This window comes from Lepidochelys kempii, chromosome 7 (assembly GCF_965140285.1).
Source record: "Lepidochelys kempii isolate rLepKem1 chromosome 7, rLepKem1.hap1, whole genome shotgun sequence".
Classification (NCBI taxonomy): Eukaryota; Metazoa; Chordata; order Testudines; family Cheloniidae; genus Lepidochelys; species Lepidochelys kempii.
This window is the reverse complement of record NC_136386.1, coordinates 33,131,631-33,153,524: the sequence shown is the minus strand read 5'-3', so window position 1 is coordinate 33,153,524 and position 21,894 is coordinate 33,131,631. Positions and strand designations below refer to the sequence as shown.

At 58.9% G+C, this 21,894-nt stretch overlaps 1 protein-coding gene across 11 annotated transcripts; it reads left to right on the top strand.

Annotated features, from left to right (window-relative positions):
- Positions 1–647: 647 nt before the first annotated feature.
- Positions 648–17,324, top strand: RASGRP2 (RAS guanyl releasing protein 2). Of its 11 annotated transcripts, XM_073351991.2 has the most exons (19): positions 655–737; positions 2,151–2,200; positions 3,352–3,462; positions 3,554–3,757; positions 5,178–5,280; positions 8,101–8,163; positions 8,381–8,512; positions 9,031–9,181; positions 9,346–9,519; positions 9,724–9,840; positions 10,172–10,453; positions 10,725–10,814; positions 11,187–11,309; positions 11,776–11,891; positions 12,792–12,933; positions 14,004–14,040; positions 14,521–14,679; positions 15,510–15,578; positions 15,722–16,355. In XM_073351991.2, the coding sequence occupies exons 4-18, from the start codon at positions 3,685–3,687 to the stop codon at positions 15,566–15,568; spliced, it is 1,821 nt and encodes a 606-aa protein (XP_073208092.1). In that variant the 5' UTR covers positions 655–737; positions 2,151–2,200; positions 3,352–3,462; positions 3,554–3,684; the 3' UTR covers positions 15,569–15,578; positions 15,722–16,355. The 11 variants fall into 11 exon arrangements, 10 of the variants coding, with proteins under 10 accessions (XP_073208090.1, XP_073208092.1, XP_073208096.1 ...); XM_073351989.2 differs by lacking the exon at positions 2,151–2,200 and having other exon boundaries at positions 648–737; XM_073351995.2 differs by lacking the exon at positions 3,352–3,462.
- Positions 17,325–21,894: the final 4,570 nt, after the last annotated feature.

Genomic DNA, 21,894 nt, shown 5'->3' with positions numbered 1-21,894 from the left:
CCTCCCGGAACTGCCCAGCCTATGGCTGAGTAACATAGGGCCTAGCAACTCCCCCCCCCCCCCGCTGTTTGCCCGCAGTGCGGGGGATGGGAGAGTTCCAGTCACCCCCCCTCCTTTGCTCTATTACCCCCCAATCGCCCCCCATATTAGCTCATGCACGTGAGACTAGGGGAGAAGCTGGGGGCCCCCAGAGATGCCCCTTCCCAGAGTAACTGGTGCTCACGGAACAGGCGGGGGCTGCTCCCCGCTTTGCTCTGAGCCCCCTCCCCAGTGGCGCTGGGTGAGGGCAGCGCCCCCGGCACAGGAGGGGTTAAGAATTCCGCAGTGGCACCTGCGGCCTGGGGCTCCCGGGGGGGGGGGGGCGCGGGGTAGGACGGGGGGGGGTGGGGGCGAGTGGGGAAGAGGGCCGGGCGAGCAACCGTCGGTGTGAACGAAGGGTGCGTACGCCCCCCCCCGCCCGCGCCCCCTGCCCAGCCCAGCCCCCCCCATCGCCTGCTGCGCCCCCCCCGGCCCGGGGCGCCCCCCCCGGCCCGGGGCGCCCCCCAGCTGCGGGGCAGGCGGCCCGGCCGGGGCGCTCCCTGCGCCGGGCGGAGCAGGCGGCGTTTGGACCCGCACGACCCTCCCGGAGCCGGCAGCAGGAGGAAGTCGGGGCGGGGGGGTGATAAGGAGACACAAGCCGCATTGTGCAGCCCGGCCGCGTTTGAATATCGCCCAGCGCAGGAGCAGAGCGGAGCCGGGTGAGCCGCGCGGGGGGGAGCCGGGGCTGCCCCTCTAGGGGGCGCCGGCCCCGGGGCGGGGGGCGGGACAGGGCCTGCCCCTCTAGGGGGCGCCGGCCCCGATCGGACCCAGGGCCCCAGGGAGCGAAAGTCACTCCCACCTGTGAGACGAGTGTACCGGGGCTCAAGCCCCTGTGTCTCTAGCCGGACGGCCCTGGTCACATCGATTTCCCCCCCCCCCCATCCCCCTGCCCCATCACACCAACCCTCCTGCCCCCTTCATGCCACCCTTCCTGCCCGCTTCACCCATCACGCTGCCCCCCTCACACCAGCCTTGTCACCCTGCTCCCCCTGTCCCGTCACACCCCTGCCCACTCCCCCATCACACCACCCCCTCTCCTGCCCCTGGTGCCCTGGCTGGTGGGGGAAGGGACTGCACTTCCCTCCCCCCTCACACACGCAAGGGAGGCACATGGGGGTTCTCTGTGTATGTGTGTGGGGGGCTCTCCCTGCTGCCACACCCACTTTGGGGGTGGCTGAGCTGGCAGTGCCCTGGGTTATAACCCCCACTTAATTGGGAGGCTGGGTGGGGTTGGAAGGGTGGCGGGTGCACTTGGGGGCATAATGGATGGCTAATGGGGGGGCTCTAAAGGCAGTGATGGGGCAGGGAGCAGGTGCCTCAGAGCCATAGCTTAGTGGTCCTCACCTAAGAGCGGGGCCCACATCACTGGGGTGGGGTGACCCCCCACTGTATTGTGGCTAATAAAAGCTCAGAGGCCTGGCTGAGATAGGGGAAGACGATAAAAAGGGTCCTTGTCTCCCAGGCAGCTGGGACGGACAGCCCGGGGGGGTGCCAACAGGCTGTGCAATGATAGGGTTTCATTCTGGGTTCAGCATGGTTGTGTCTGTGCGCGCACAGTACACTATAGGCTAGGTGTGTGCACTGCAGTATAGTGCATGCAACATGGCCGGGTGTGTGTCTGTGCACACGCTGCACTATGGTCGAGGTGTGTGCAGTGCAGGATAGTGCATGCCGCCTGGCTGTACGTGTGTGTCTGTGTGTGCACGGTACACTATGCAGCAGGCGTGTGCAGTGTGTCTTGGCAAAGCTTTCTGCCGCACACCGTGTGCTACTGTCTGTGCGTGCAGTGCGACTGTGTGTTTATGCCGCATGCAGTGCGTGTGGTGGTGCGTGTTCACCCCAGAGGGTGACTGTGAGGCAACTGACATTTGGCAACACTATATTTTGATTGATGTTTTGCAACGTGGCTGGTGTGTATGTGAGAGACCTGCAGTTAGTAGGAGGTGCTGGGCAAACAAACAGCCAGATGGAAAAGAGGGACCGTCCCCCCAAATGGCTTCCGTTCAGTCCTCCCCACTCAGCTCGCTCACTGGTTGCTTCTATTCGTCTTCTAACTAACCATGAACAAAAAGCCGCCTAAAAATAACACCGCAAGAAATCCCAACCCTCAATTTACAGCGTGGTAAGTTGCACATACAAAAGCTTGTCTTAAAAGATTAATAATAATCTTGTCTTACTACAGAGCAATTACACAAAGGGATCCCTTGCCTGGTGCTGAAATGCAGCCACTTCTGGGGAGGTGCTGTTTATGCAGGGATTTACAACACAGATCTAAACCCATTCCCACTGGATCCCAGATACGGATGCCACCACAGCACCTTGCACACCAGGCCCCTGATCCTCCCCCACCCCCGATTGCTAATCCATCAGGAGCCGTTCCCTAGATTCCAGCTCCGCACACAGTGTGGCTCGAATTCCCGAGATGTGATCCCTTGTCTAAATTAATCTCTCAGCCTGAGTCATTGTGGCCGGATTCCTGGGTCCTTCATCTCTCTCCAAACATTCCTTTGCTCTGGATCTAACCCAATCCCCTGTTGTCATGTTTAACCCTCAGATACCTTTAACAGGGGGGATAGAGCCTGGGAACTTGCTTTCCACCTAGGATCACCCCCTCTTTACAGCCCCCCAACCAAAGAGCAGACAGCCCCCTGCCTCTCCTTACCCTCCAGGCGATGTTACTATGCAAAAGGCCACTTATAAATTCCATCCCGGTCCTTTAACAGCCAAAGGGCTCAGAATAGCTCAGCGGGCCTCAGCTGCGGGGGCTACTCCTTCGGGCTTTGTGCAAGGTCAGAAGGACTTGGGGCTGGGTTCCAGGACACCTGGGTTTTGTCCCCAGCTCTGGGTGGAGAGAAGCGTCCAGTGGGGTAGAGCAGGGGGGGCTGGGGAGCCAGGACTCCTGCTTTCTATTTCCCCACTCTGTGATCATGGGCTAATCTCTCTGCTGCAGGTTTTCCTGCTGGGATGTTGTGAGGCTGCACATGCTGTGTGTTTGTAGCGTCCAAGTGGGAGGCTGTAACTTAGAGGGGGAAGCCCCATGTCTCATTCCCCCCATCTCTGAGCCAGCCAGTCTCCCCACCCCAGAGCCAAATCGTAGTCTGTGCTCCCTAGAGGGGAAAGGCCCCGTGTCCCATACTTCTACACTCCCAGGGGCAAAGCAGGGCCCGTCTCTGACCCGAGCCAAAGGAGGAAGCCAGGATGGAGGAAACATTTTGCAACTTTACCCAAAATTCTCTAGCTGTTTTGTTTTGCAACAAACTCTCCCTCCCCCAGCGTTCACAGCGTTAGGGCGAAGGCGACAGAGACACCCTACCCTGGACGGCCTCCCTTGGCTGATCTCTGCAACTACCCCTCTGTGGCAGTGCTGATCCCAGTGAGCCTCAGGCAAGTGATCTCTGTAGAAACGGCTGCCCTGCCCCAGAAGCGGCTGCATCTTGGTAAGAGTTTATAACTCTAGCCCCATCTCCTCTTTCAGTGGCAGGTTCTCAGAAGGGATCCCTGATCTTAGGGGGCCGCTGATACATTGCCCCTGAGCCGGGCAGCACCTGTCTGCGGTGGGACCCCAGGCTGGCAGAGGGGGAGTTGGCCGGCACGGGGGGAGCAGAGATGAGCGAGACGCTGGACCTGGACAAGGGCTGTACGGTTGAGGAGCTGCTACAGGGCTGCATTGAGGCCTTTGGTAATGCAGTGGGGGAAGCTGTTATTTTGGAGCATGTGTGGGGAGAAGGGATTGTTGGTGCAGGTGACTGGTAAGAGGTGAGATGGGGTGTGAACCTGAGGAGGTGGCATATGGAGGGCTGGGGTTGCCCAAGGGGCTGGGGTCAGGCTGTGGCTTTGGGGTTTTCTTCAACCTATACGGTCACTTGTCCTGACCCCTAGAGGGCGCTCTGCTGCAGGGAGTGGGGCAGGGGCTCAGCAGGGGGTGTTCTCCCCTTGTAATCAGTGCTGACCCCAGTGCCCCAGTGAGGGACTAGGGGATGCTGTGCTGCAGGGAGCAGGGTCCGTAGGGGTTGCTGAGCGGTGGGGGGGGGGGGTCTCTGTGGCTACGTCCCCATGGTGAGCGCCAGCCATGCAGCAAGTCTTGGAGCCTGGGCAACAGCTGCAGGGTCCTGGGGCTCGTGCCCCGGAGCTAAGAATAGCTGTATAGACACTATGACCTGGGCTGGAGATCCCCGCCCCCAGGCTTCACAGCCCCAGCCGTGATGTCCACACAGTGATGTCTGCCCAGCAATGTCTGCAAGTCTGCAACCCGGGCTCTGAGCCTCGCTGCCAAAGGTTGTGCAGACGTACCCTGAGTGCTTTGCAGGGGTTAACAGGGGGTGCTGAGCTGGCGAGGGGATCACTGGGGTCTCTGGGTTGGGGAGTCAGTAGGGGTCTCTGAGCGAGTTGGGTTGTAGGGGGTCTTTGTGTGGGTGGGGTGAAGGGTTGTGGGGGATCTCTGACTGGGGTGGAAGATCTCTGAGCAGAGTGGGGGATTGTGGGGGTTTCTGAGCAGGGCAGGGTCTCTGAGTGGGGTGGGGAGTCTCTGAGCGGGGGGGTTTGTGGAGGGAGCTTCTGAGCGAGGTAGGGGGTGTCTGAGCAGGCTGAGAGTCTGTAGGGGTCTCTGAACAGGGTGGGGAGCTGTAGGGGGGTGTCTGAGTAGTGTGGGGGGTTCTGAGCGGGGTATGGGATTGTGGGAGGTCTCTGAGCGGGGTGGGGGGTTGCGGGATCTCTGAGTAGGGTGGGAAGTTGCGGGGGCGTGTCTCTGAGTAATGGGGTGGGTCTGAGTGGGGTGGGGGGTTGTGTGGGGTCTCTGAGTAGTGGGGGGGGTCTGATCAGGGTGGGGGGTTGCGGGAGGTCTCTGAGTGGGGTGGGAAGTTGTGGGGGTATCTCTTAGGGGATGGGGGGTTGTGGGATCTCTGAGCAGCGTGGGGGTTTGCGGGGGGGTCTGAGTAATGGGGTGGGTCTGAGCGGTGTTGCAGGGGGGTGTCTCTGAGTAGTGAGGGGTCTGAGCAGGGTGGGGCTTTGCAGAATCACTGAGCGGGGTGGGAGGTTATGGGGGGAGGTCTCGGGGGTGGGGGGTTGTGGGATCTCTGAGCAGGGCCTACTCTCTCTTGCAGATGATGAGGGGAAGGTGCGGGACCCCCAACTGGTGCGAATGTTCCTGATGATGCATCCTTGGTACATCCCCTCCTCCCACCTGGCCGCCAAGCTGCTGCGCATATATCCTTGTGAGCCCTCTGCCCCCCTTCTTGCAGCTCCTTCCCTCCTGCCCTCATTCACCCCACCAACCTGCCTTGGGGCACCCTACTGCCCCCCTTTCCCTCCCGGGCACCCCCTCCCTTCACAATGCACATATCCCTGGACAGAGCTGGCTTATTCTGCTAGCTGGCTGTCTCCCTGGGCTGGGGCTCACCATGGGACCCCTGCAGCACCAGGGCAGTCCACATACATCTCAGACCAACAGGGTGGAATTGGTTGTGCATGGGAAAGCGGAAGACAATCTGGGTGAAAGTGACCCTGAAATTACACCATTTCATGACTCTAAGGAAAGGAAGGAGTGGGGGCAGCAGAATCAGGACAATGGGCTTCCGAAAAAAACAGACTTCAACAGATCAGAGAACTGGGAGCTAAGGTCCCGGGGGAAGCAAATCGAAGGAGAAAAGAACTGGAAGTTTCTCAGCTAAACAGTGTTAAAGGCACAACAGCAAACTAGCCAGGTGCGAAGGGAAGACAGGAAAAGGCCGAGGTGGCTCCCTCTGGAGCTCTTTAACAATCTTAAAAGTAAGGAAGAATCCCTTAATAAGTGGAAATGTGGACAGGTTGTCAAGGAGGAGCACAGAAGAATTGCACCAGCAGGTAGGGGCAAAATCCGAGAGGCTAAGGCGCAAAATGAGTTACAGAAAGGCAGTCGGAAGAGGTTCTTTAAATACCTTGGGAGCAAGAGAAAGATGAAGGAAAGTGCAGGTCCGCTACTTCCTGAGGAAGGCAAGCTAATTGATGGCATCAAGAAAGCTGGGGGGATTAATGCCTATTTTGCTTCAGTCTTCACTAAAACGGTTAATGGTGACAGCTACTCAGCACAATGAATATTAACAACAAGGGGGAGGAACGCAGGCCAGAGAAGTTAAAGAGTATTTAGAGGAGTTCGACCTATTCAGGTTGGCAGGGACTGGTGCAATTCACCCGCCGATACTTAAAGAAGAAGCTGAAGCAATCTGGGAGCCGTTAGCGATTGTCTTTGAGAAATGGAAGACGGGTGAGGTCCCCGGGGACTGGAAAAGGGCAGCACCTGTCTCTAAACAGGGGAAACTAAGAGGACCCCAAGGATTATAGACCAGGCAGCCTAACTTCCATACCTGCAAGATACTGGAACAAATTATTGAACAATCAGTTTGTAAGTCCCTGGAGGATAATAGGGTTATAAGGAATAACCAGCATGGGTTTGTCAATAGCAAATCCTGCCAAACCAGCCTAATATCCTTCTTTGACAGGGTCACTGGCCTAATGTCTGGGGGGAAGCAGGAGACAGATAGATCTTGATTTTAGTAAAAAGAACTGGAGGACTTGTGGCACCTTAGAGACTAACAAATTTATTTGAGCATAAGCTTTCGTGAGCTACAAACCCGGTCCCCCATTCTCATAAGCAGACTAGGGAAATATTATCAAGATGAAATTGCTATAAGATGGGTGCAGAACTGGTTGAAAGCTGCTCTTTGAGGACAGTCTATCAATGGTTCTCCATCAAAATGGGAGGATGTATCGAGTGGGGTCCCAGAGGGGTTAGTCCTGGGTCTGGGGCTAGTCAATATTTTCATTAATGACTTGGATGATGCAGTGCGCAGAGTAGGCTTATAAAAATGGTGGATGACACTAAGCTGTGGGTGTTGTGAGCACTTTGGAGGACAGGATTAGAATTCAGAATGACCTTGAGAAATTGGAGAATTGGTCTGCACACAACAAGATAAAATTCAGTAAAGACTAGTGCAAAGGACTGCACTGAGGAAGGAGAAATCACAAAACGGGGAAAGACTGGCTAGGTGACAGTCCTCTTGAAAAGGATCTAGGGGTTGGCTCATCCAGGGAATCCGAGCCAACAGTGTGATGATGTTGTGGAAAAGCCTGTTATTGTCTGGGCTGTGTTAACGGGAGAGGCGTATGTAAGACACGGGAGATGTTACTCGGCACTGGGGAAGCCTCATCTGGAGTACAGCATCCAGGTTTGGGTGCCAGGCTTTAGGAGAGCTGTGGAGAAACTGGAGAGCGTCAAGAGGAGAGCAACAAAAATGATAAATGGTCTAAAAACCTGCCCTGGGAGGAAAGGCTAAAAAGCTGGGCATCTTTAGGCTTGAGAAAAGAGGGGGACACCTGCTAAGAGTCTTCCAATATCTTCAGGCCTGTTCTGAAGAGGATGGTGGTCAGCTGTTCTCCGCGTCCACTGGAGGTAGGACCAGATGTCATGGGCTTAATCTGCAGCAAGGGAGAAGTAGGTTAGATTTTAGGAAATGCTTTCTCAGGCTACAGAGTAACGGCCGTGTTAGTCTGTATTCGCAAAAAGAAAAGGAGTACTTGTGGCACCTTAGAGACTAACCAATTTATATGAGCATAAGCTTTCGTGAGCCACAGCTCACTTCATCGGATGCATACTGTATGCATCCGATGAAGTGAGCTGTGGCTCACGAAAACTTATGCTCAAATAAATTGGTTAGTCTCTAAGGTGCCACAAGTACTCCTTTTCTTTTTTCTCAGGCTAGTTAAGCTCTGGTTGCGGACTCCCCATCACTGGAGGTGGTAAGAACAGGTGGGACAAACACCTGTCAGGGATGGTCTGGGTTTGCTTGGTTCTGCCTCAGCGCGGGGGGCTGGACTCAGTGACCTCCAGAGGTCCCTTCCATCCCCGCATTGCTGTGATTCTAGAACGCTGACTCCTCCCAGCCTGGTCCAAGGGCCCCAAATCCATGGCCCAGCTCCTCCGCCTTTCTCCCCACTCCCCCAGTCTCCAGTGCCTGCAATGTGGAATTCGCCTTAACTCTGCCCTTGCACCTACCAAGAGTCTCGTAGCTCAGAAAGCAGCTCCCTGCAGGTGAAAACCTGCCACCTGGTGAGGTGAGTCCGGAGGAGCCCCACATTTCAGGGCAGCATCCTCAAACCTCGGGGCAGAGCTGTCCCCAGTGCAGCATTCAGGGGCACAGTGCTGCAGGGGGCTCAATATAGGACATCTTTCCAGCGGGTGAGGGATCCCTGAGTAAACTGCCTCTGTTCCCCACCCCAGAGGTGGCTGTGTTCCGGGTGTTGGCTGTCGTTACCCCTTCCCCCTCCCCAGGTACTGGATCTCGGCATTCCCGGCAGAGTTTGATTTGAACCCGGAGCTAGCAGAGCAGATCAAGGAGCTAAAGGAGGTTCTGGGCCGTGAGGGGAACCGGCGCCACAGCAACCTCATCGACATTGAGAATGTGTATGTGGTGGGGGCGGAAGCATGGGGGGTGGGGGAGGTGGTGGGGAGCTGGGGGAATGGGAGGGTCAGGGGTGAGGGTGAGGTGTCCCAGAGCAGCTGTGTGAGAGCAGGGGGCCTGCATGGGCTGAGGAGGACTGAGGAGCGGGTCTGAGCAAGGGCACAAGCGTGAGCACAGGGGTGTTCCTGTGTCTGTGAGTGTGCATGGTGCAGGTGTGTGTGGGAGTGCATGGGGTATGTTTGTGTGGGCATGAGCGGGACATGCACATGGGAGTGCCCAGGACGTGTGTGTACACGTGGAGTGTGTGGGAGTGCATGAGGTGTGTGGGGGGGGAGTGTACGAGGCATGTGTTTGCACATGGCCTGTGTGTGCGCGCATGGGACGTGTGTGCACGGGGCGTGGGAGCACGCAGGAGTCTCTGGGCTGTGCATGCGGGTGCAGGAAGAATGTGTGCCAGCGGTTTGGTTGCAAAGACTGGCTTGGCTCTGACATCCCCCCCTTGACTGTGCCCCCCCCCCAGCCCTACTTACAAGTGGAAGCGCCAAGTGACCCAGCGCAACCCGGTGGCCCCGAAGAAACGCAAGATGTCGCTGCTCTTTGACCACCTGGAGTCCTCCGAGCTGGCAGAGCATCTCACCTACCTGGAGTACCGCTCCTTCTGCAAGATCCTGGTGCGGGGCGGAGACCCTGCGGCTGCCATGGGGCTGGGGAGGCTGCTTGGGGGTGGAGGGCTGCTTTGGGAATGACCTTTCCTCCCCCCATGGGGCAGGCACTGTCCCACCCCCTATGTTCCCCCCTCCCATGGGGCGGCACTGACGCTCTGTTTCCATCCCAGTTCCAGGACTATCACAGCTTCGTCATGCACGGCTGCACTGTGGACAACCCCATCCTGGAGCGGTTCATCACCCTTTTCAACAGCGTCTCACAGTGGGTGCAGCTCATGGTGCTGAGCAAGCCGACCGCCCAGCAGCGGGCACAGGTCATCACCCGCTTCATCCTGGTGGCACAGGTGAGGGGCCCCTCAATCCCGGCCCGCAGCCCCCCTGCTGGCCCATTGTAGTCTGAGCCCCAGCTGGGCTCCAGGTGTGAATGTTCCCCCCCCACCCCCCCGGGCCCCACTCCTCCATCCTTGGAACTAATCCAACCCCTCTCTCCCCCATGGATCTCCACTGTCTCTCGGCTGGATCCCCCCTCCGTCCGGACATCCCTGCAGAGGCTCCTGCAGCTGCAGAATTTCAACACGCTGATGGCCGTGGTGGGGGGGCTGAGTCACAGCTCCATCTCCCGCCTCAAAGAGACCCACAGCCACGTCAGCTCCGAGACCACCAAGGTACAGGGCGCAGGGCCGGGGGGAAGTGGGATACTCAAGGGGCTGGGGCAATGCTGGAGGGTGGGATGACAATCTGGTGGTTGGGGTTGGGGTCTCGAGGGGCCTGGGGCAGTGGTGGGGGGTTAGGGTGGGCTTGAGGGGTTGAGGTCTGGGGAAGTGTTGAGGGGTTGGGGGAGCTCTGGGGCGAGGTCGGGGTCTGGGGCGGTGTTGGGGGAGCTCTGGGGCGAGGCTGGGGTCTGGGGCGGTGTTGGGAGGTTGGGAGAGCACTGGGGCGAGGCTGGGGGCTTGCTCTGGGCCCAGCCCCTGACCCCTCCCCCCCCATCCCTCCCAGCTGTGGGAGTCCATGACGGAGCTGGTGACCTCGTTGGGGAACTACAGCCGCTACCGGCGCCGCCTGGCCGAGTGCGTCGGCTTCCGCTTCCCCATCCTGGGCGTGCACCTCAAGGATCTGGTGGCCGTGCACGTGGCGCTGCCCGACTGGCTGGACCGGGCCCGCACCCGCGTCAACGGCACCAAGATGCAGCAGCTCTTCGGGATCCTCAACGAGCTGGTGCTGGTGCAGAGCATCAAACCACCCTTCGAGGCCAACATGGACCTCATCAACCTGCTCACGGTGAGACCCCACCCCTGGACCTCTCACTGCACCCCCTTGTACTCCCCCAGCACCCCACCCCTGAACCTCACTGCACCCCGTGGCATCCCAACTCCTGGAGCCCCCCCTGCACCCCTCATTACATCCCAACCCCCACTGCACTCCCACCCCCCCCCCCATATCTCCCTGCACCCTAGACCATCAAACTGCTCTCTGAGGCCAACGCCAACCTTGTCAGCCAGCTCCTGGTGAATCCCCCACCCCTGCTGTCTGATGGGCTGTGCCCCCCCAGGTGTCGCTGGATCAGTACCAGACGGAGGAGGAGATCTACCAGCTGTCGCTGCAGAGAGAGCCCCGTGGCAAGTCGGCCGTGAGTGCGTGTGTGAGTGCACGATGCTGTGTGACCTGTGCCCCGTCCCCTGCCCCCGGGCCATGACCCCTCTGTTGCCCCCTGTGGGGAATGGGGGGGGGAGCAGCAGGCCATGGCGTCTCTGTCCCATCTGGTCCCAGGAGCTGGTTCTCAGGTGCATTCGCAGCTGCCTTCCGCTCTGCTCCCTGGGGGCTGAGCTTCCTGTCCAGAGAGAGGGGGCTGCCGGGTCCCACACGTTCACTAACACCCCTCCAGCTCCAGCCCCTGAAGCCGCAGCATTGGGCGAGGGATTCCGGTTTGAACAGCCCCTGCACTCCACCCCAGAGGTGGTTGCATCTCAGCGCTGGCCAAGGGATCACTCAGAGGATGTCTCTGTCCATCCAGCCGTCCAGCCCCACCTCCTGTTCCCCCCCAAGCCGACCGGCTGACATAGACGAGTGGGCCTTGGCTGTGAAACCCAAACCGGACCAGACGCTGGTGCGGACACACATTGAGAAGATGGTGGAGGTGAGAGTGGGGGCCTTGGACACCATGGTCTGCGTTTCTGTTGGCGCTCTGAGACTGTGTGTCAGGCCAGGGTACCTTGAGCTGACGCCCTCCTCCAGTCCCTGCTACCCCCTGCGGTCCACGTGGTTGGAGGGGCCTCTGGGGCTGCATAGGGGGTGGCGTACCCCCAGGGATGACCCTCCCTCCGCTCTCTGCTGCCCCCTGCAGGCCACGTGGGGACGTGGAGGGGGTTCTGGGGCCAGTGGCCTGTTAACAGTGACATTGTTAACAGTGGGGGCTGGAAGCCAGCCCCCTTACCCCTGCCCACCCGCCCCCGAGCTGCGGCCCGGAGCAAAGCCCCGGGGGCGGAGCAGACAGCCGGGAGACCGGGGGGTGCTAGTAGCCCCCCGTCCCGCCCCCGGTTCCTGTGCCGCGGGCGGCGTATCGCCGAGCTGACTCTCCCGCCGCTCTCTGCTGCCCCCTGCAGTCCGTGTTCCGGAATTTCGACGTGGACGGAGACGGCCACATCTCCCAGGAGGAGTTCAAAATCATCCGCAACAACTTCCCCTACCTGTGCAAATTTGGGGACCTGGATGAGAACCAGTGAGTGCCCAGGAAGGGGGGACCCCGCGGGCCCCGCACACCAGAAGGAGGGGTGAGGTACTGGGGCCAGGCCTCCGCCTAGAAGTCTCATCCCCTGTAATGCTTTCTTCTTTGTTGGAACTTGGGAGTCCTGACTCCCAGCCCCCCAACTCTACCCCCCTGGTCCCCACTCCCCACCCACAGCCTGGCACAGACCCGGGTGCCCTGACTCCCAGCCCTCCAGCTCTACCCCTCTGGCCCCCACTCCCCACCCACAGCCTGGCACAGACCCGGGTGCCCTGACTCCCAGCCCCCCAGCTCTACCCCCCCGGCCCCCACTCCCCACCCACAGCCTGGCACAGCCCCGGGTGCCCTGACTCCCAATCTCCCAGCTCTACTCCCCTGGCTTCCACTCCCTGCCCAGAGCCTGGCACAGACCCCAGGTGCCCTGACTCCCAGTCCCCAGCTCTACCTCGCTGGCCCCCACTCGCCACCCACAGCCTGGCACAGATCCGGGTGCCTTGACTCCCAACCCCCTACTGTACCCCCCGGCCCCCAGTCCCTGCCCAGAGCCTAGCACAGACCCAGGCGTCCTGACTCCTAACCCCCCAGCTCTACCCTTCTGGCCCCCACTCCCTGCCCACAGCCTAGCACAGACCCAGGTGCCCTGACTCCCAACCCCCCAGCTCTACTCCCCTGGCTCTCACTCCCTGCCCAGAGCCTGGCACAGACCCCAGATGCCCTGACTCCCAGTCCCCAGCTCTACCCCGCTGGCCCCCATTCCCCACCCAGAGCCTAGCACAGACCTGGATGACCTGACACCCAGTCCCCCTGCTCTAACGCCTTGGTCCCCACTCCCCGCCCAGAGCCGGGCGCAGACCTGGGCGCCCTGTCTCCCAACCTGATACTTTGTGCCCCTAGGGATGGCTGCATCAGCAGAGAGGAGATGATCTCGTACTTCATGAAGTCCAGCGCTGTGGTGGATGGGAAGATGGGCTTCATCCACAGCTTCCAGGAGACCACCTTCCTGCACCCCGTGTCCTGCCGTCACTGCAAGAGCCTGGTGAGCCATTGCTGGCCCCTGGGAGGGTGGAGGAGGCTGGTTGCTCTGGGGGCTGCCCTCTGTGGGCCCCCCTGTGAGAACACAGGACCCACAAACAGCCACCCTCCATAGACTAGGGGGCTTGTTCCACAGGGGTGCCCCCTTTTCCCTTTCCCCCATAATGACTGGGGGGTCGATTCCACGAGGGAAAATCATGCCTCACTAGTGCGGCCACAGAGAGGGCCAAGGGGGGTTAGATCCCTGGGGCAGGGGCAGGGGAGATGACTGAAGAGACGCAGAAGCACACAACAGCTAGCCTAGGCCTAGTTATCCCAGGACAACCCCTTCACCCAGAGAGGGCCCAGTTAGACTGGGGTAAAGGGGCTTCACTCTTCTCAGAGGATGAGTTCTATGGGAGGGAAGGCACCTTTATCCTGGGATAACTATGCAAGGGATCCTTGTGTAAGCAGTCCCCGTTCCCCCACAGAGGCAGCTGCAACTTAGTGCTGGGTGAGGGGTAGCAGTATAAACAGTCCCCACCTCAGGCCGGCTGCATCTCAGTGCTCATTGAGGGATCCCTGTATAAACAGCCCACACACCCCACCCCAGGACTAGCTGCATCTCAGCACCTGGTGAGGGAATCCCTGTAGACCCAGCTCCTGTGTCCCACCCCAGAGGCAGCTGCGACTTAGTGCTGGGTGAGGGATAGCGGTATAAACAGCCCCCACCTCCTACCCCAGAGTCAGCTGCATCACAGCAGGGATAAGTGTCCCAGTGTCAGCTTGTCCCCCTCACCAGCACTGGTCGATTCTCGGATTGTCCGTTCTGTGGGAGATCCTGAGATCCACTTGGAACTGGGACAGAAAGTTGAAATGTTGTGAAATTAGCTCATTTCAACTGTTGCGATTCGACTGCTGTAGTAAAAAGAAAAGGAGGACTTGTGGCACCTTAGAGACTAACCAATTTATTTGAGCATAAGCTTTCGTGAGCTACAGCTCACTTCATTGGATGCATAAAGTGGAACTGAGCATGTGCCCCCATCCTCCCCTCATCACCTCGCTGACCCCATCCCCTTGCATCTTTTTCCCCAGATACTGGGAATCTACAAACAGGGGTTCAAGTGCCGCTGTGAGTATGTGGGGGGGAGGGGGTTGCCTGGGGAAATGATGAGTGGTTGGGGGGAAGCTGGTGCTGCACTGGGGGAGAGAGGCTGTGGGTGGCTGTATTCTGGAGATAGGGGTGCATTGGAGGTATATAGGGAAGCGTGGGGCCATGGGGGTTGAGCTGTGGGGGAGCTGGGCGTGCTTTGCAGAAGATGGAGGGGTGCATTGGGGTCACTGGGTCATGAACTGGGGAGCTGGGCTGTGGGGGTGCACCAGGGGAGCTGGGGGATGAATTGAGAGCTGGGGGTGCACCAGGGGAGCTGGGGGATGAATTGAGAGCTGGGGTGCACCTGGGGAGCTGGGAGTGCAGGGAAAATTGGGGAGCTGGAGCCATAGAGGTGTGTGAGGGACCTGGGCTGCATTAGGGGAGGTGTGGGGCCATGGGGGGTTGCACGAAGGGGAGCTGCAGGGCCCACCTCCCCCAACCTCCCTTGTTGCCCCCCAGGCTGCGGCGTGAACTGCCACAGGCAGTGCCGGGAACATCTCTCCTTGGAGTGCCGCAAACGGACCAAGAGTTTCAGCCTGGCCAGCCCTGCCCACATCCCCACCCGCTCCTTCAGCTTCTCACTGCCCCGCTCAGCCTGCAGATCCCCACGCCACACAGGTATGGCCACCGGGGGCAGCCCCACCCCACCTAGCCCAGAGCCGAGGGCCCACCCCAACCCCTCCAGCACTCCCCGACCAGAGCTGGGAGAGAACCCAGGAGACCTGACGCTAGCCCCTCCCCCACTCTCCCCATGGCCCCAGTGTTGTGCCGGAAGCCAGCTTGCAAGCCCGATAACAACACCTCCATGCGATTTCCTGACCCCACCGAGGAGGCCTCCCTGCTGGCCCATAATACTGCACCATGCTGTTTCCTGTTTGTGTCGCTGCAGATGGTGCGGGATGGTGCTCTGAGCCCTGGCAGCTATTCTGAGACACCCCCATCCTGGGCCCCCGGTAACCAACACATTGTGTTATCCCAGCCTGCTTCCGCACAGGCTTCCTGTCTACACAGCCCCCGCATCCCACCCCAGAGGCAGCTGCATCTCAGCGCTGGGTGAGGGACAGCAGTATAAACAGCCCTCACCCCAGGGCCAGCTGCATCTCAGTGCCAGGTCAGGGATCCCTGTATAAACAGCCTCTGTGCCCCACCTCAGAGGCAGCTGCATCTTAATGCTGGATGAGGGACCGCAGTATAAACAGCTCCCGTGCCCCACCCCCACCCCCCAGGGCTGGCCACATCTCAGCGCCAGGGGAGGGATCCCTGTACAAACAGCCCCCCACCCCCCAGAGGAGGCTGCATCTCAGTGGAGAGGAGGGGTCTGTGCTTGTCAAAGTGCATTGTGAGTACTGGCCATGATGAATCCTAGCTGAGTGGCTCCCCCGTGGGGTGGCAGTGTGGGCTGCTCCGTTGGGGTTTGCAGCTACAAGGAGCTATGTGTGTCTCTGCAGAGATCCGGGAGGAGGAGGTCCAGGATGTGGAGGATGGGGTTTTCGACATCCATTTATAAAGACAAACACGTAAGAGCTGTGGGGAAGGGAAGGGGGCCGAGTGGGTAGAGCAGGGGTGGGGGCAGGGCTTGAGGGTTTTGTTTTGGGCTGTGAGAGGGGAGTGGGCTGTAGTAGTTAGAGCTAGTCTGACCCCTCTACTCTCTGTGTTTTAGGGTCTGCTCTTCCTCCCACTCCTCCCAAGCTGGGATCTCTGGTCCCCACAAATCTGCCAGCTGACTTCCCGGCTCCCCCACTGTGGGGTGACACAGAGAAGAGGCGAAGGGAGAAAGCATGGGCCAAGGGGGAGAGACAGCCCTTCCAGTGGGTGCAGAAGCTGCTTTGGGGGCAGTTGGATAGATCCTTTACTGGTTGAGGGGACGGGGAGGTGGCTGCATGTCAGGGCTCCTGGGTTCTATTAATGGGGGATGAAGACATGAGTTAACGTGGGGATGGGTTGTGAAATTAGTAAGATCTCGCCTGACATCCCCCAAACACATCCTTATGCGCTCCAGCATCCGGTTCCAGTGTGGGGCCATGGGGAGCGGGCGGGGGGACTTCCCCTACTCTGGTAGGAGCTGCCTGGGGTATCCCGCCTGCCCTGCAGGAAGAGGAGGTTGCCTGGGGGCTGATGCATGTGGCCGATGATGGAGCGGGAGTGCAGGGGGTTGGTGTGGGAGCAGGAGGGTGGGGCGTGGGTCCCAGTCAGGACACCCCCCTTCCCCTGTGATCCCGGCTGTACAGATTCCTTGCTGTGTATATTTGTACCTAACAACAGGATCAGAGGTGTAATAAATATAATAAAACCAATGGTCCCAGTTCCCATCTGTCCCCCACTTGGGTCCATCTGTCCATCTCACAGCCCCTCCCCCAGCTCATGCTGGGAGCCCCCTGCTGACCCCAGCCCCATCTTCTTGTCTTTCCCGCCCCCTGCATATCCTGGCCTTCTGGAGCTGAGGGATGGCTAGGAGGGGAATGGGGTCTAGTGGTTAGAGGGTGGGGCTGGGGGTCAGGACTCCTAGGTTCTATTCCCAGTAGCGGGAGGGGAGTGGGGTCTAATGACTAGAGGGTGGGGAGGGCTGGGGTTCAGGACTCCTGGGTTCTATTTCCAGATGTGGGAAGGAGGAACGAGACTGTGTTCCTGTCACTCTCTGCTGGAAGGAAGGAGGCCTGGTCAGTGGAGCTGTGTGTCCCCGCTGCCCCCTGCCAGCGGGGTGAGCCCTGCTGTGTGTAAGTGCGAGAGCGGGAGCATTCTCCCCTCCAGCTCCTGTTCCCAGACGCCTGCCCCTCTACCATGCCTGGTTATTTGTGTCGCAGTGACACGGGAAGAGGAAATCGCTCTGATAAATACGTCAATAACAGCCCGATCATCCTGGCTGAATCCGCCCCGGAGTCAGCCCATTCCGCGCCAGCCAGCTAGTGCTTCACCCAAGAGACAGACATTTCTGTCATGCCCCAGCCCAGCCTCAGAGAAATGGCTAGTGGGGTGCTGAACAAAGGAGATACAGCTGCCTCGGGGGCGGGGGGCTGTTTATATAGGGATTCCCCTCTTGGTGCTGAGATGCAGCTGCCTCTGGGGTGGAGCCCAGGGGCTGTTTATGCAGGGATCCCTCTCCTGGTGCTGAGATGCAGCTGCCTCTGGGGTGGGGCATCTCTTTATACAGAGCCCAGACACCAGAATACAGGTGGGGGGGAGCAAATCTGTTGCATGATTATATATTTTTTTTCCTTAATGTTGCTTGTCAAATCATACGTGAGACAGAATAAATAAATAAATAAACCACTATTGATTTTGCCCGGGTGACAGATTATATTTATCATTCTGTATTGCACATGTCACAGCTGCTGTCATACTGGCCTCAAATTAGGAGCTGGGCTTTAATATGCTGCCACAACCCCCTGCCCCACCCCCCACAACCCAGACATGTTAGACACATTTCCCCCCTCCCTCCTGTCTGACACAGACAAGGTTAATGGAACAATCTGGTCTCTGCAAATAGATTTTTTCCCCTTTATCTATATATTTATTTCCAGGGGCGTGTGCCTGGCTTGGGAGCAAATCAGACTGGCATCCCTGGCCCTGGCACCTGCCCAGGACTTGAGGGTTCAAACCGCAGCTTTGCAGGGAGGGGGGGTTGCCCCAGGAATTGTAATGCCTAGGGCAGGTTAGACCATCAGTTTTAGTTCTCTGCAAAAGCCAGCACCCATTGCAGCACTGTGCCCTCCAGCACCACGCTGAGGCCCTGGGGTCAGCACGGGCTGCGAGGGGAGAGTGCCCCCAACAGGGGGTCAGCATGGGCTGTGAGGGGAGAGTGCCCTATCAGGGCCCCCACCCTGCTCCCTGCCGCACAGTCCTTGCTGGCACGGCAGGGCATGTCTTTCTGCTGCAGGACTCCTGGGTCCCCAACCTCACTGGGGAGGGGCGTTATGGAAAGTGTTTAATATCCCTGCTATGGCCGAGCTGGGAGGGTGGCAGCTCCCGTTTGGCCAATAGGATCCATTCTCAGGTAGGCCAGATCCATTTAGCAGCAAAGCCATTGGAGTCAGTGGGAGTCTGCAAGAGCCACAGGATGCGGGGGAGGCCTGGGTGGGGATAAAAATCACTTTACATCCATAAGTGAGATGCTCCAGGGAGCCCTGGCTGTGGGGGGAGCTCCCGGCTACTCCAGCCCCGGCCTCTCCCAGCAGGGGTTGCTTTGGGCAGCAGTGTGTGTGTTAGCTCTGTCTCCTTGTGCTGTTCTTTTCTGGCCCCAGTGGTGTGGGTCCATGCAGGGGTGTGTGTGTCTTTCCCCGCACTTGCAATGGCAGGGGTGGTGTCCACCACACTCCCCAGCATCTGACATGGTGTCAATTTTTGAATTGTCATGTGAGCTGCCAGTTTGCTGCTTCCCCCCCACCCCCCATGCCTCTTCAAACCTGGCTCCCATTACAGTCTCCTCACTTGGTACAAAGGGGGCACTTCACCTTTGCCACATGTGTTGGGGGGGGGGGGCGAGGTGGCCTCCTGCAGCAAATCATCTGACTGCTAAGCTGACCCTGTGGCAGCTGCCTGTAGAGCTCATCCTCTGCTCGCGGGGGAGAGGCTGCTCCCCAGATGCACTCGCAGCCTCTGCATTGAAACAGGCAAACAGATGCAGGGTGTTGCAGTACCAGACTGCACCACTAGGGGATGCTGCAGTACCTGCCAAAAAGGTACAGCGGATGCTGCAGACCCATCCTAGGACACCAGGAGATGCTGCGGTACCTTCCCGTATATACCCAGGGATGGTAGAGTACCAGCCCCCAAATGTAAGGGGACACTGTAATACCAGCCACAAAAATACTGCAGGTCACCAGAGTATCAGCCACAAAAAACCAGGACCTGCTACAGTAGCAGTCAAAGCTACTCAATCCCAAAGCAGAGCCAGCCTAAAAATACTAGTGGCTGATGCTACAGTATCATGTAACTATACTATAGTGTTAGAGGCCCAAGCAAAATGCTAGGTGAGCCAGCAGTACCTCCCAGGAATACTAATGAGCGCTTGAGGGCCCGCCTAGGAGTTGCGGTGCTGCTACGTTAGCGGGTGCTGTTGCAAGGCCACCAGACATAGGGATGCGAGCGCGGGGTGGTGCTAGTAAGTAACCCAGAAAAATACTCGAGTACCAGCCTCCATTATTAGGGGATACCGCAGCGCCGTTCAAAAATACCAGGCGGTACTAGTGTAGCAGCCAACATACTACCAACTGAGGGGATGCGACGCTCAAGCTGCACCAGCGCCAGCTGAGAAATACGAGGCTGCGCTAACGTAGCGGCCAGGACTCAGCAATGCAATAGCAGGAGCTAACAATTCTAGGGGCTGCTACAGTATAATTTGAGATACCAGGGAATGCCAGCCTACCAGCCTAAAAATGGGGGGAGGGCCTGCAGTATCAACTAAAAATACGGAGGGAGCCCACACTTCCCCAGCTGTAAAATGAAAGTAATTCTGCCATTCTCCTGGTCTTTATCTGTGGAGCTGTTGAGCTCTTGGGGACAGCGACTGTCTCTCACTGTGTGTCTGTGCAGCAACGGGGGCCTCACGCTCCATCGGGGCCTGTGCAGAGCCCGGTACAATGCAGTCTTTTGGCACTACCATAATGGCCTCTCCCAGCAGGGGGCGCTGTGGGGAGCAGGGCGGTAGCACTGGCTGGGGGCAGGAGTGCCAGGCTACTCCAGCCCTGGCCTGTCCCAGCAGGGGGCGCTGTGGGGAGCAGGGCAGGAGCACTGGCTGGGGGTGGGGGAGTGGGATGGCGGGAGTGCCAGGCTACTCCAGCCCTGGCCTGTCCCAGCAGGGGGCGCTGAGGGGAGCAGGGCAGGAGCACTGGCTGGGGGTGGGGGAGTGGGATGGCGGGAGTGCCAGGCTACTCCAGCCCTGGCCTCTCCCAGCAGGGGGCGCTGTGGGGAGCAGGGCAGGAGCACTGGCTGGGGGTGGGGGAGTGGGATGGCGGGAGTGCCAGGCTACTCCAGCCCTGGCCTCTCCCAGCAGGGGACGCTGTGGGGAGCAGGGCAGGAGCACTGGCTGTGGGGGCAGGACCTGGCTGCTCCATTTAAGGGTGTGGGGAGGTTAGGAAGGGAGGGGAGTGTTTCCCCAAATCTGGGGCAGCTGAGAAGTTGAATTATGAAAGGCATTGATTGGGAATATGGATCTCAGAGGCAGATAAGTGCTGTTTGGTATTAACCAGGCAGGTAAACACGAGCCACTGCCTCCCCTGTAAGCGGATTAGACACAGATGTGACCTTTAAACTGCACCCTGTCAATGCTGTCACTCAGCTCTGGGTAGGGAGTGGGAGCTGGTGGCTGTGCATCAGGACTCCTGGGTTCTCTCCGCGGCCCTGGGCGGTGACGCTGCCCCCGGAAAGCTGAACAGTGCCAGTTGAGACTCCTGCCTCTTTGCTCCCTGATCTCAGACCTAGACTTGTTTTACAGGGGATAGGACACTTAGTAGCATCACAGTGGAGCCAGATAGGAGTGGTGCCCTCCTTGTGAGGAAAAAGCCCCATATCCCATTCCCGCTCCTCCCCCAACCCAGGCAGCCAGCCCCCCACCCTGGGGCTAGATAAGAGCCAGTGTCCCCTGGAGGGGATAGGCCCCAAGACCCATTCCCTGCCCCCAGCCTCCCTAGTCCTCCTGCCTTGGGGATTGTAGCTGGCGCCCCCTACAGGGGTAAGGCTGAGTTTGTACTGGGAGTCTCAGTTGTGGGTAGATAAATAAAACCCTCTGAACTCTCTCTCTCTAACCCACCTGCTGCCCCCCTCATGCTCTCTTCCTGGGAGACGGACCAGTAGCGATGGAACGAGACAATGAAATGGCAAGAATGAGCCCGCTCAGCCCTGTAGTGAATCCACCAGGCAATTAACTAGCGGTGGCTCCCATGGCATCGGCTTGGCTGAGCCTGCCACACCCAGGCTGGGGAAGGGCTATTATGGGGTGGCAGGGGTATTGTTATCCTTGTCCCTAGAGACGTGCACAATGGGATCCCCATTCCCCCCCTCTGATTGCTTCCTGCAGTGCCTGGCGGCCAGCTGGCTTGTGGAATGGCTCTGAGGCCCAAAAGGTGCAGGGTCCTGCCATGTTACCAGGATGGGCCTGAGAGAGACGACAGCTACTAGCTGGGCTCATAATTCAGTGTGAATACAAATTAGAAACCAATGAGCATTAATAGCGAACAATAATTCATCCTTAAGTACTGGCCCATATCCCATCCTCCGCCCCCTCAGCCAACCAGCCCCCCCACCCCCCGCATCCTGGGGCCAGATCGGAGCTGGCGCCCTCTAGAAGTCTATGGGTCTATGTCCCATTCCCCACCCCCCTGAGCCAGCCACTCTCGCAGCCCTTGGGCCCTGTCCTTGAGTCACTCAATCTGGGTTTAGCACCAAACTCAAATATTATTGTAACCTTGGTAATGGCTGGTAAATTTGGTGCAGAGCCCAGAGTCCAAAGATGGGGGTGGGGGAGTGGTTCATAGACACAGAACTAAAGCCCAACAAGGAAGTATGATTGCAAGGCTGGATATGGGGTTCAGTGGTTTGGGGGTGGGGGGAATGGAAGTCAGGACTCCTGGGTCCTATTCTATGTCTGGGTGGAGAGTGGGTCTAGTGGAAAAGACTGAGGTGGGGAGTGGGAGTCAGGATGCCTAAGTTCTGCCCCCAGCTCTAGGAGGAGAGTAGGGTATAGTGGTTAGAGTAGGGTGGGGCTGGAAATCAGGACTCCTGGGTTCTAGCCCAGCTCTGGGAGGAGAGTGGGGAGGAGACTGGGCTCGGTTACTTTACATTCCTGGTTTGGACTCTTTTGGGATCACACTTTCCAGTTTTCTCTTCATCCCTGCAAGC